Here is a 13,884-nt window from a genome sequence, read left to right as displayed (position 1 = left end):
CCCCTACCCCCATTTCACCACCTCAGTTGGAGGGGGGAGGAAGAGACAACAGACAAACATAAACAGGAAAACAGCAGCTAGGTTTTACAAAGACGTGTGTGTGGTACCTTGTTCATCCGTGTCGCTGTCTTCTCTCATCTGTGGAGAGCTGAGGGTGACCTTCAGGGTGAGTTTGGGCTCTTTCGTGCAACACACCAAGATGGCCGCCTCTGGCACGCATCGGTGAACCTCGTACTTCTCCTCTGTTAGCTTCTATTAGGGGTCAGAGTTCAATCACAGAGGTGAAGGGTTAAAGGTCATAGCCAGAATAAACTGTACTTGAACGTTGACTGGGTCATTACGATCTCAGCTGGGCTCAGTCCAGGCTGTGAAAGCCGTTAAGAGCAAACCCATTCACCAACACTACACAAACACTTGTGCGTGCACTCACATACTACGTGCAGACACTTACGGGCACACACACACACATCCACTCACAGACAATGCATTTACAAAACAGATTATAAGAAGAGAAAGGGGGAGAACAAAAGAGAAATAAAAAAACGTGATTGATGTAGAGGCTGAAAGCTAGTTCTGGTGTGGAGGCTGAAAGCTAGTTCTGGTGTGGAGGCTGAAAGCTAGTTCTGGTGTGGAGGCTGAAAGCTAGTTCTGGTGTGGAGGCTGAAAGCTAGTTCTGGTGTGGAGGCTGAAAGCTAGTTCTGACATGGAGGCTGAAAGCTAGTTCTGACATGGAGGCTGAAAGCTAGTTCTGGTGTGGAGGCTGAAAGCTAGTTCTGGTGTGGAGGCTGAAAGCTAGTTCTGGTGTGGAGGCTGAAAGCTAGTTCTGGTGTGGAGGCTGAAAGCTAGTTCTGGTGTGGAGGCTGAAAGCTAGTTCTGGTGTGGAGGCTGAAAGCTAGTTCTGGTGTGGAGGCTGAAAGCTAGTTCTGGTGTGGAGGCTGAAAGCTAGTTCTGATGTGGAGGCTGAAAGCTAGTTCTGGTGTGGAGGCTGAAAGCTAGTTCTGGTGTGGAGGCTGAAAGATAGTTCTGACATGGAGGCTGAAAGCTGGTTCTGGTGTGGAGGCTCAAAGCTGGTTCTGGTGTGGAGGCTCAAAGCTGGTTCTGGTGTGGAGGCTGAAAGCTAGTTCTGGTGTGGAGGCTGAAAGCTAGTTCTGGTGTGGAGGCTGAAAGCTAGTTCTGGTGTGGAGGCTCAAAGCTGGTTCTGGTGTGGAGGCTGAAAGCTAGTTCTGGTGTGGAGGCTGAAAGATAGTTCTGACATGGAGGCTGAAAGCTGGTTCTGGTGTGGAGGCTCAAAGCTGGTTCTGGTGTGGAGGCTCAAAGCTGGTTCTGGTGTGGAGGCTCAAAGCTGGTTCTGTCGCTAGTAATTCCACACGCACAGTTACGATGTGTGTCTCCTTCTTATGCATCTTCCCTAATACACACACAGTTAAGATGTGTGTGCCAGTCCTTTATATTAAGTCTCCCCTCATATAAGGGAAATAAATTACCACTGGCACCAGTGATCCGGCTTAAAATCAGATTATGAATATTAGAGTGTCAGCAGCACTCAGACAGACACAGACACACACACACACACGCACGCACACGCACACACACACACGCACACACACACAGTGCACTGACTTAAACACACGCACACACTACCAACAATACATAAAAACAGACACATACAAGGATACACAGTCAGTCTTTCTCTCTTTATGCTGTATCCAAGTGTATTCAGTCTCTCTCTAGGCTGTATCCTAGTGTATTCAGTCTCTCTCTAGGCTGTATCCTAGTGTAATCAGTCTCTCTATTTATGCTGTATCCTAGTGTATTCAGTCTCTCTAGGCTGTATCCTAGTGTATTCAGTCTCTCTCTAGGCTGTATCCTAGTGTATTCAGTCTCTCTCTAGGCTGTATCCTAGTGTATTCAGTCTCTCTCTTTATACTTTATACTAGTGTATTCAGTCTCTCTCTAAGCTGTATCCTAGTGTATTCAGTCTCTCTCCCTAGGCTGTATCCTAGTGTATTCAGTCTCTCTCTCTAGGCTGTATCCTAGTGTATTCAGTCTCTCTCTTTATGCTGTATCCGAGTGTATTCAATCTCTCTCTAGGCTGTATCCTAGTCTATTCAGTCTCTCTCTTTATGCTGTATCCTAGTGTATTCAGTCTCTCTCTTTATGCTGTATCCTAGTGTATTCAGTATCTCTAGGCTGTATCCTAGTGTATTCACTCTCTCTAGGCTGTATCCTAGTGTATTCAGTCTCTCTCTAGGCTATATCCTAGTGTATTCAGTCTCTCTAGGCTGTATCCTAGTGTATTCAGTCTCTCTAGGCTGTATCCTAGTGTATTCACTCTCTCTAGGCTGTATCCTAGTGTATTCAGTCTCCATCTAGGCTGTATCCTAGTGTATTCAGTCTCTCTTTATGCTGTATCCTAGTGTATTCAATCTCTCTCTTTATGCTTTATCCTAGTGTATTCAGTCTCTCTCTAGGCTGTATCCTAGTGTATTCAGACACTCTCTCTAGGCTGTATCCTAGTGTATTCAGACACTCTCTCTAGGCTGTATCCTAGTGTATTCAGTCTCCCTCTAGGCTATATCCTAGTGTATTCAGTCTTTCTCGCTTGGCTGGAGTCAGTGGGTTTGGCGGCGAATATGAAGCGAGGGCCAGCTGACTTGGCATACAGGTCGCAATGGTGGGTAGTATATGGGGCTTTGGTAACAAAACTGATGGCACTGTGATAGACTGCATCCAATTTGCTGAGTAGAGTGTTGGAGGCTATTTTGTAAATGACATCGCCGAAGTCAAGGATCGGCAGGATAGTCAGTTTTACGAGGGTATGTTTAGCAGCATGAGTGAAGGAGGCTTTGTTGCGAAATAGGAAGCCGATTCTAGATTTCATTTTGGATTGGAGATGCTTAATATGAGTCTGGAAGGAGAGTTTACAGTCTTGCCAGACACCTAGGTATTTATAGTTGTCCACATATTCTAAGTCAGAACCGTCCAGAGTAGTGATGCTAGGCAGGCGGGCGGGTGCAGAAAACAATTGGTTGAAGAGCATGCATTTAGTTTTACTAGCGTTTAAGAGCAGTTGGAGGTCACGGAAGAAGTGTTGTATGGCATCAAAGCTTGTTTGGGGGTTTGTTAAGACCGTGTCCAAAGAAGGGCCAGATGTATACAGAATGGTGTCGTCTGCGTAGAGGTGGATCAGGGAACCACCCGCAGCAAAAGCGATATCATTGATATATACAGAGAAAAGAGTCGGCCTGAGAATTGAACCCTGTGGTACCCCCATAGAGACTGCCAGAGGTCCGGACAACAGGCCCTCCGATTTGACACACTGAATTCTATCTGAGAAGTAGTTTGTAAACCAGGCGAGGCAGTCATTAGAGAAACCATGGCTGTTGAGTCTGACGATAAAAATACAGTGATTGACCGAGGCGATGGCCAGGTCGATGAAGACGGCTGCACAGCACTGTTTTTAATCGATGGCGGTTATGATATCGTTTATGACCTTGAGCATGGCAGAGGTACACCCGTGCATGACCAGCTCGGAAACCGGATTGCATAGCTGAGAAGGTACGGTGGGATTCGAGATGGTCAGTGATCTGTTTATTAACTTGGCTTTCGAAGACTTTAGAAAGGCAGGGCAGGATGGATATAGGTCTGTAACAGTTTGGGTCTAGAGTGTCTCCCCCTTTGAAGAGGGGGATGACCGTGGCCGCTTTCCAATCTTTAGGTATCTCAGACGATACAAAGGAGAGGTTGAACAGACTGGTAATGGGGGTTGCGACAATGGCGGTGGATAATTTTAGGAAGAGAGGGTCCGGATTGTCTAGCCCAGCTTATTTGTACGGGCCCAGGGATTGTCTAGCCCAGCTGATTTGTATGGGTCCAGGTTTTGCAGCTCTTTCAGAACATCTGCTATTTGGATTTGGGTGAAGGAGAAGCTGGGGAGGCTTGGGCCAGTTGCTGCGGGGGGTGCAGAGCTGTTGGTCGGGGTTGGGGTAGCCAGGTGGAAAGCGTGGCCAGCCATAGAGAAATGCTTATTGAAATTCTCGATTATCGTAGATTTGTCTGTGGTGACAGTGTTTCCTAGCCTCAGTGCGGTGGGCAGCTGGGAGGAGGTGCTCTTATTCTCCATGGACTTTACAGTGTCCCAAAACTTTTTGGAATTAGTGATGCAGGGTGCACATTTCTGTTTGAAAAAGCTAGCCTTAGCTTTCCTAACTGACTGAGTATATTGGTTCCTGACTTCCCTGAAAAGTTGCATATCTCGGGGACTATTCAAAGCTAGTGCAGTGCGCCACAGACAGTTCCAATAAGACAGTTCCTATAAGACAGAGCCTATAAGACAGAGCCTATAAGTCAGAGCCTATAAGACATAGCCTATAAGACATAGCCTATAAGACAGTTCCTATAAGACAGTTCCTATAAGACAGTTCCTATAAGACAGTTCCTATAAAACAGTTCCTATAAGACAGTTCCAATAAGACAGGTATACCTGTCTATGTAGCTAAGTAAGTATAACCTTAACTACATATGTGCACGTATGCGAGCGTGTGTTTTCTGTTCCTGCCGTGCATGTGTTTTACTAATTAGTAAATCTCCTGGCTGACACTTCTATATTAATTACACATGCTAGCAGCGTATTAATACAACAGTATGTTCTCCTCTCTCTGCTTCTGTTGCTGCCCTCTCCACGACGTCTGCCCCTAGCCTACTCTCCGATTCTGCCCCTAGCCGACTCTCCGATTCTGCCCCTAGCCGACTCTCCGATTCTGCCCCTAGCCGACTCTCCGATTCTGCCCCTAGCCGACTCTCCGATTCTGCCCCTAGCCGACTCTCCGATTCTGCCCCTAGCCGACTCTCCGATTCTGCCCCTAGCCGACTCTCCGATTCTGCCCCTAGCCGACTCTCCGATTCTGCCCCTAGCCGACTCTCCGATTCTGCCCCTAGCCGACTCTCCGATTCTGCCCTTAGCCGACTCTCCGATTCTGTCCTTAGCCGACTCTCCGATTCTGCCCTTAGCCGACTCTCCGATTCTGCCCTTAGCCGACTCTCCGATTCTGCCCTTAGCCGACTCTCCGATTCTGCCCTTAGCCGACTCTCCGATTCTGCCCTTAGCCGACTCTCCGATTCTGCCCCTAGCCGACTCTCCGATTCTGCCCTTAGCAGACTCTCCGATTCTGCCCCTAGCCGACTCTCCGATTCTGCCCCTCCGATTCTGCCCCTAGCCGACTCTCCGATTCTGCCCCTAGGCTACTCTCCGATTCTGCCCCTAGGCTACTCTCCGATTCTGCCCCTAGGCTACTCTCCGATTCTGCCCCTAGGCTACTCTCCGATTCTGCCCCTAGGCTACTCTCCGATTCGGCCCCTAGGCTACTCTCCGATTCGGCCCCTAGGCTACTCTCCGATTCTGCCCCTAGGCTACTCTCCGATTCTGCCCCTAGGCTACTCTCCGATTCTGCCCCTAGGCTACTCTCCGATTCTGCCCCATGGCTACTCTCTGATTCTGCCCCTAGGCTACTCTCTGATTCTGCCCCTAGGCTACTCTCTGATTCTGCCCCTAGGCTACTCTCTGATTCTGCCCCTAGGCTACTCTCTGATTCTGCCCCTAGGCTACTCTCTGATTCTGCCCTAGGCTACTCTCTGATTCTGCCCCTAGGCTACTCTCTGATTCTGCCCTAGGCTACTCTCTGATTCTGCCCTAGGCTACTCTCTGATTCTGCCCCTAGGCTACTCTCTGATTCTGCCCCTAGCCTACTCTCTGATTCTGCCCCTAGGCTACTCTCTGATTCTGCCCCTATGCTGGGGTAAGAAGGACTGACTGACTTCTTACAGGATGTTGGGCCAGTATTTACTACATTACAAAAGTCCATCTACCTTTTGCACACAGGTGTTGAGTGTTTATTATCAACAGAAGGAGAATACATGAGCCGAATATGCCACAGTGTGTGTGTGTGTGTGTGTGTGTGTGTGTGTGTGTGTGTGTGTGTGTGTGTCTCACTCTCTCTTACCTGTATCTGCAGCGGCAGGTTATCACAGACAGCACACAGCAGTGTCTCTGTTGGTTTCTCTCTACACATCAGCACCAGCTCCAGGTCCATGTCCTGTTTGATGAGCAGACCTTTAGCCACCAGGCCGATCCTCATCACGCCACATAGAACACCTCCACTGGGCTCACTGAGGATAACAGACAGAAAGCCGGGTTATACTCTAAACATTTAAACCACCTATCAGACCTAGGTCAAATTTGGGGTTCGCAATTATTTAAACCCAAAAACATCCCAAAAACCTCATAAAATCAACAAGATCATAAAAATATGTCAGGACCTGAAGACCAAAAATGTTAGTCTAACCAGCAGTCACCAGACAGCCCCCTATGTCCCAGCATGCATCGGTTAGAACCAGATGCCCACCTGCTACCGCCGTCTGTGGAGTCATCTGGGCTGGCTCTGGGACTAAGACTGGGGTCGTCGTTAGGGTTAAGGTCATCGTCATGGTCACAGCTACCATCCTTTGGCACCGGGCTGTCTGTGGGGTTGGGCTGGCCGACTGCTGCGTCTGACTGACCGTCTGTCTGGCCGACTGCTGCGTCTGTCTGGCTGTTGCTCTGCACTGATTGAACGTTGCTCTGGTCTATCCAATCAGAGACGTGTTTGAGGGCACCCTCCACGGTGGACACCAGGGTCTGGACCGCCTCCAGCTCAGACGATGATGGGTAGACGGAGGAGTGCTTGGCCATGACGTGACGGTCATCATTACCGAACGAACGGAAGGACCTCTGTGGGGGAGGGGGAGAGTAAAGAACACAATGACCTCACACACAAAAATAACACAATAAAAGTCCAAGGCACATTCTCCCATACACACCCTCTCAATCACAATCTCCCCCCCACAGGGATGGCGTGCATCTCACGGATGAGGGAAACAACCTTTTCCTTGAGAGTCTGAGAGCTGATCTCTCCTTCGTTGTAGCAAGACGCACACAGTAGTTCACACCACCACACTCCCTGCCACTTGCCAGCTACTCCACGAACCCAAAGGCTCGACCTTATAAATTATAATAAGTGTGTGTGTGTGTGTGTGTGTGGTGTGTCAGGAGGGGGCTGTCAAAACTAGAGGTCGACCGAGTATGATTTTTCAACGCCGATACCGATTATTGGAGGACAAAAAAGGCCGATACCGATTAATCGGACGATGTTTGCCATTTATTTGTAATAATGACAATTACAACAATACTGAATGAACACTTATTGTCACTTAATAGAATACATCAATAAAATCAATTTAGCCTGAAATAAATAATGAAACATGTTCAATTTGGTTTAAATAATGCAAAAACAAAGTGTTGGAGAAAAAAGTAAAAGTGCAATATGTGCCATGTAAAAAAGCTAACGTTTCAGTTCCTTGCTCAGAACATGAGAACATATGAAAGCTGGTGGTTCCTTTTAACATGAGTCTTCAGTATTCCCAGGTAAGAAGTTTTAGGTTGTAGTTATTATAGGAATTCTAGGACTATTTCTCTCTATACCATTTGTATTTCATATACCTTTGACTATTGGATGTTCTTATAGGCACTTTAGTATTGCCAGTGTAACAGTATAGCTTCCGTCCCTCTTCTCGCTCCTCCCTGGGCTCGAACCAGGAACTCAACGACAACAGCCACCCTCGAAGCAGCGTTACCCATGCAGAGCAAGGGGAACAACTACTCCAAGTCTCAGAGCGAGTGACGTTTGAAACGCTATTAGCACGCACCCCGCTAACTAGCTAGCCATTTCACATCACATCGTTACACCAGCCTAATCTCGGGGGTTAATAGGTTTGAAGTCATAAACAGCAGAGCTGCTGGCAAAATGCACGAAAGTGCTGTTTGAATGAATGCTTACGAGCCTGCTGGTGCCTACCACCGCTCAGTCAGACTGCTCGATCAAATCATGGACTTAATTATAACACAACACACAGAAATACGAGCCTTTGGTCATTAATATGGTTGAATCTGGAAACGATCATCTCGAAAACAAGAGGTTTATTCTTTCAGTGAAATACGGATCCGTTCAATATTTTATCTAACGGGTGGCATCCATCAGTCTAAATATTCCTGTTACATTGCAGAACCTTCAATGTTATGTCATAATTATGTAAAACTCTGGCAAATTAGTTTGCAATGAGCCAGGCTGCCCAAACTGTTGCATATACCCTGACTCTACGTGCAATGAACGCAAGAGAAGGGACACAATTTCACCTGGTTAATATTGCCTGCTAAACTGGATTTCTTTTAGCTAAATATGTAAATATACTTCTGTGTATTGATTTTAAGAAAGGCATTGGTGTTTATGGTTAGGTACACGTTGGAGCAACAACAGTCCTTTTTCGCCAATACCCACCGCATGGATTATATGCAACGCAGGACGCGCTAGATAAACTAGTAATATCATCAACCATGTGTAGTTAACTAGTGATTATGATTGATTAAGTTTAATGCCAGGTAGCAACTTACCTTGGCTTCTTACTGCATTCGCGTAACAGGCAGGCTCCTTAACCGCATGTTTGAATCCCTGAGCTGACAAGGTAGAAATCAAGAGGCTACATACACAGTGTGGTACGGTGTACCTGTAATTACTAACATTTATTTGAATACTGTGTTTAATAATTGTGAGATGAAATGGAATGGACGTGTGTACTGTGTTTTTGTGTTTACACAGCGGACTCTGCGAAGCGAGTATGTTGTTGTGTGTGTGTGTGTGTGTGTGTGTGTGCGTTCCAACTGACAAGAGTGTTATATTTACCTTTGCTCTATGCTTGCTTTTACACCAAACCAATTACACAAGACTTTCACCGCTCCACTGCGGCTGAAGCCAGTCAGCCACATTACATAAACACATTAGATGGTGTAATACATGTGGAGCTGTGCTGTGTAGTGAATGTGCAGCACTGCTCTCCAATAATAATATCTTCAGTCCAACCACTTACTGGTCTGGTAACACGCTAACCACTTACTGGTCTGGTAGCACGCTAACCACTTACTGGTCTGGTAGCACGCTAACCACTTACTGGTCTGGTAGCACGCTAACCACTTACTGGTCTGGTAGCACGCTAACCACTTACTGGTCTGGTAGCATGCAAAGCCCTGTTCCCGCACACATACAGACACACACCCTCGCTATTCCCCCATAAACTGGCTGACCAGGTGTCAAGGTCAAAAGATTGTGTGCGGTTCGGAATGTGACAAATGGAACATTTTGATTAATGTTTAAACAGCCATTTTTTTCTGTTAAAACCACAACAAAAAATCATAAAATTCCACATCAATGCAGAACAATGGTCCTATTCTATATGTATGACTGCTAGGGCCTGGTAATGAAGTTATATCTACTGCAGTCATATACCCTTGAAAGCACCTCGGCTACGGCATGCGTGTCTGTCTGGAAGGGTACACTACAGCATGTGTGTCTGTCTGGAAGGGTACACTACGGCATGTGTGTCTGTCTGGAAGGGTACACTACGGCATGTGTGTCTGTCTGGAAGGGTACACTACGGCATGTGTGTCTGTCTGGAAGGGTACACTACAGCATGTGTGTCTGTCTGGAAGGGTACACTACGGCATGTGTGTCTGTCTGGAAGGGTACACTACAGCATGTGTGTCTGTCTGGAAGGGTACACTACGGCATGTGTGTCTGTCTGGAAGGGTACACTACAGCATGTGTGTCTGTCTGGAAGGGTACACTACGGCATGCGTGTCTGTCTGGAAGGGTACACTACGGCATGTGTGTCTGTCTGGAAGGGTACACTACGGTATGTGTGTCTGTCTGGAAGGGTACACTATGGCATGCGTGTGTCTGGAAGGGTACACTACGGCTTTTAAATGCCGACACAAAACCTTCTCTGGAGATAATTTCGAAGCGCAACTAAACGGCCATTTGACTTGTCTGTAAGGGAATGCCACTTCTACAGCGGGACTAACGTCCATCAACAGGCGACCAGAACTGTCAATCAAATAATGTAGAGACCACTCTCTCCTAAAAAAAGTACTTTAAAAAGTTTGTTAAATACCGTGATTTACCAAGACGTTTACTAGAAAGAAAACATCTTCTGCCAGGAATCGACTCCTAAGATTCAGGATTTTTGGAATGGAGAAGACTGATTATTTGAAGTACTTCTGAGAACAAACACATGCATCCTTCATAGCGAGCAAGCGAAGGACGGACAGAGAAGGAAGGGACAGAGAAGGAAGGGACACAGTAGAAGGAAGGGACACAGTAGAAGGAAGGGACACAGTAGAAGGCAGGGACACAGTAGAAGGCAGGGACACAGTAGAAGGAAGGGACACAGTAGAAGGCAGGAACACAGTAGAAGGACGGACACAGTAGAAGGCAGGGACACAATAGAAGGAAGGGACTCAGTGAGGGAAGGGACACATGTAGAAGGACTGGACACAGAGAAGGAAGGGACACAGTAGAAGGCAGGGACACAGAGAAGGAAGGGACACAGAGAAGGAAGGGACACAGTAGAAGGAAGGGACACAGTAGAAGGAAGGAACACAGTAGAAGGAAGGGACACAGTAGAAGGAAGGGACACAGGAGAAGGAAGGGACACAGAGAAGGAAGGGACACAGTAGAAGGAAGGGACACAGTAGAAGGAAGGGACACAGTAGAAGGCAGGGACACAGTAGAAGGAAGGGACACAGCAGAAGGAAGGGACACAGCAGAAGGAAGGGACACAGCAGGAGGAAGGTCAAAAATAAAATAAAATGAAATACATTGTCCCATCAGGGATTTTCTTAACGTTAAGGAAATAACATCATGTTAACGTTTTGTATACAATAACTAGTGTGCAGAGAGAGAGAGAGTTGCTCTCTCGGGAACAATGCACATACTGTTCAGTGATGTGTGTGTACCATTCCTATTGTGAGTGTAAAATGTAAAGGTATGTATCGTGTGTGCGGATTTTGTGTGTGTGTGTGTGTGTGTGTGTGTGTGTGTGTGTGTGTGTGTGTGTGTGTGTGCCATGTGGAGTGTTTCGCACACTTGTGTGTATCACATGGCCATAGTAAGTGTTGGGTGAACAGAGTGATGCTGTGTGTGATGAATGTATCCAGGGTCATGGAAGGGCAGGGCAGCAGAGTGACATGGAGGAGAGAGGAGAGGGATAGGACCAGCCCAGGGCAGATTGCATAAACAATTCAGCCTGTGATTTATCAGCACAACGCTTGGTACCTCCTGCACAAAAGATGGCCCCGTTTTATTGTGGTTTTAACAGCCTTTCAAATTTCCACACACACGCGTGCAGGGCAAGGCACACACACAGAAAGCCGGATCCTTTTCCCAATTACTTAGTCTCAGCGAGTGGGGTCAGTCAACCACTATAAATCTGGTATCGAGAGAGACAATGAGAGATCCAGTATACTGTGTACACACACACACACACACACACACAATCAATCAGTAAGTCCTAGCTCAGTTTGAGGTCCTGACAGCAACTGCCATTTTACACACTTCTACCATAAACACTACAATACCCAGCGTGCATTGCTAAGCGCATAGCTAAGGATAATATTCCATGTTCCAGAACTACAACACAAAACTAGGATCGATTTGGATCTTTTAAATCATAATGAATAACAGGCGGGACCTAATCCTAGATCACTAATGATATTCATTCTGTCCTGGCCAGAGCAGAGCTGAGGAGGAACTGAGGAGTATAACAAGGTCTCAACACTCTCCCTGAGAAGTCAATAGAGATATAGATGCCAGACGGATTGTGTCTGTGTGTTTGTGTGTTTGTGTGTGTGTCTCCATAAATTATAAAATCAAATTAAAAAACAATAAGGAAGCAGGGCTCTGTAGTGTGGTGTGCTGTGGTGTCATGTGCTGTGGTGTGTGGTATGGAGTGGTGTGGTATGTGCTGTGGTATGTATGCTGTGGTAGGCTTTGGCGGTATTCAGTATATACCGTATACCGGGGTATTTGGAAAAAGCCACTGGATGGTTTTTCAATACCGTGGAAACTATTTCTTTTTAAAATAGTTTTTTTATAAATTTCAATATTTGTAGCAACTTTTTAAGTAAATGCCTGCAGTCAACTTGGGCAATATGTTAGGAGATAAAGAACATTGCATTCTTAATTTCACCCGTCACATTAATATTTAGCTGTCCCCAGTCACGTGTCACGTGGTGTTTGTTTACAAGCACACAACGATGAGAGACCAGAGCCTTGTAGTCATGCAGCATGCGCCAGGTAATCGAAGTATGGTATGGAATTCACAACTAAATGTTTGCCAGCTAGATATCTTATAACTATTAACTTAACTGCCTAAAATCTTCTAAATGCTCTGCAGTTGTGCATTTGGTTTGCTAATTTAGTAGCTAGTTTGTTTCTAGCTAAGTGGTTAGCTTCTTCCAAAATGAAGCATTTGCGAGGTAACAGCAGAGAATCCTTTCCTGGATCAAGAGCCTTGCTGCCTAATATTTGTTTTGTGCTTGCAGAAAATGTGAGAAGAATGTTTTAGTTACTTTTATACTTACATAGTTTGGGTCAGAAACTGTACAAAATGTTCGCAATGCAGTCGTTAGCATTTAGTTAGCATTCTCTATGAGGACACCTCAGTACATATTTGCATTTTGTTAGCATTCTGGTTAGTGACGTGTATTGGGCTTTGAATATTAGTACTTTTAAAATAAATACCTGCAGTCAACTTGTGCACTAGGTAATAGATAAAGCAGATCACATTCATCATTTCGTCTGTTATATAATTTGCCTGTATGAAGCTTACCGGTGCTATGAAGCTTACCGGTGCTATGAAGCTTTCCGGTACTATGAAGCTTACCGGTGCTATGAAGCTTACTGGTACTTGAAGCTTTTTCATTATGAAGCTTTTCTTAAATTGAACCTTTAACTAGGCAAGTCAGTTAAGAACACATCATTTTTTACAATGACGGCCTACTGGGGAACAGTGGGTTAACTTTTTCAAACAGAAATTTGCATCCTGTAGCACAAACTCCAAAAGGTTCTGAGACACTGTAAAGTCCATAGAGAACAAGAGCACCTCCTCTCAGCTGGCCACTGCACTGAGGCTAGGTAACACGGTCACCACCGATAAATCCATGATAATCGAAAATTTCAATAAACATTTCTCTACGGCTGGCCATGCTTTCCTCCAGGCTACCCCAACCCCGACCAACAGCTCCGCACCCCCCGCAGCTACCTGCCTGAGCCTCCCCAGCTTCTACTTCACCCAAATCCAGATAGCAGATGTTCTGAAATAGCTGCAAAACCCAGACCCGTACAAATCAGCTGGGCTAGACAATCTGGACCCTCTCTTCCTAAAACTATCCGCCGCCAATGTTGCAACCCCTATTACCAGTCTGTTCAACCTCTCTTTCGTATCGTCTGAGATACCAAAAGATTGGAAAGCTGCCGCAGTCATCCCCCTCTTCAAAGGGGGTGACACTCTAGACCCAAACTGTTACAGACCTATATCCATCCTGTCCTGCCTTTCAAAGTCTTCGAAAGTCAAGTTAACAAACAGGTCACTGACCATTTCAAATCCCACCGTACCTTCTCCGCTGTGCAATCCGGTTCCCGAGCTGGTCACGGGTGTACCTCTGCCACGCTCAAGGTACTAAACGATATCATAACCGCCATCGATTAAAAGACAGTACTGTGCAGCCGTCTTCATCGACCTGGCCAATGCTTTTGACTCTGTCAATCACCATATTCTTATCGGCAGACTCAATAGCCTTGGTTTCTCAAATGACTGCCTCGCCTGGTTCACCAACTACTTCGCAGACAAAATTCAGTGTGTCAAATCGGAGGGCCTGTTGTCCGGACCTCTGGCAGTCTCTATGGGGGTACCACAGGGTTCAATTCTCAGGCCGACCCTTTTCTCTGTATATATCAATGA

General features: G+C 46.3%; 1 protein-coding gene across 9 annotated transcripts in view; it reads right to left on the bottom strand.

Moving 5' to 3' along the window:
- The window catches only part of LOC110536984 (spermatid perinuclear RNA-binding protein), a 192,497-nt gene that overhangs the window by 48,918 nt on the left and 129,695 nt on the right, over positions 1-13,884 (bottom strand). For all 9 annotated transcript variants that reach the window (XM_036936946.1, XM_036936945.1, XM_036936948.1 and 6 more), the window contains 3 exons: positions 6,402-6,766; positions 6,000-6,165; positions 108-252 (listed from right to left, as the gene is read on the bottom strand). In XM_036936946.1, the coding sequence (XP_036792841.1) occupies positions 108-252; positions 6,000-6,165; positions 6,402-6,766 (676 nt within the window). The remainder of the gene's footprint in view (positions 1-107; positions 253-5,999; positions 6,166-6,401; positions 6,767-13,884) is intronic.

This window comes from Oncorhynchus mykiss, chromosome 12 (assembly GCF_013265735.2).
Source record: "Oncorhynchus mykiss isolate Arlee chromosome 12, USDA_OmykA_1.1, whole genome shotgun sequence".
Classification (NCBI taxonomy): domain Eukaryota; kingdom Metazoa; phylum Chordata; class Actinopteri; order Salmoniformes; family Salmonidae; genus Oncorhynchus; species Oncorhynchus mykiss.
The sequence above is the reverse complement of the archived record's forward strand: the minus strand, read 5'-3'. Positions and strand labels throughout refer to the sequence as shown.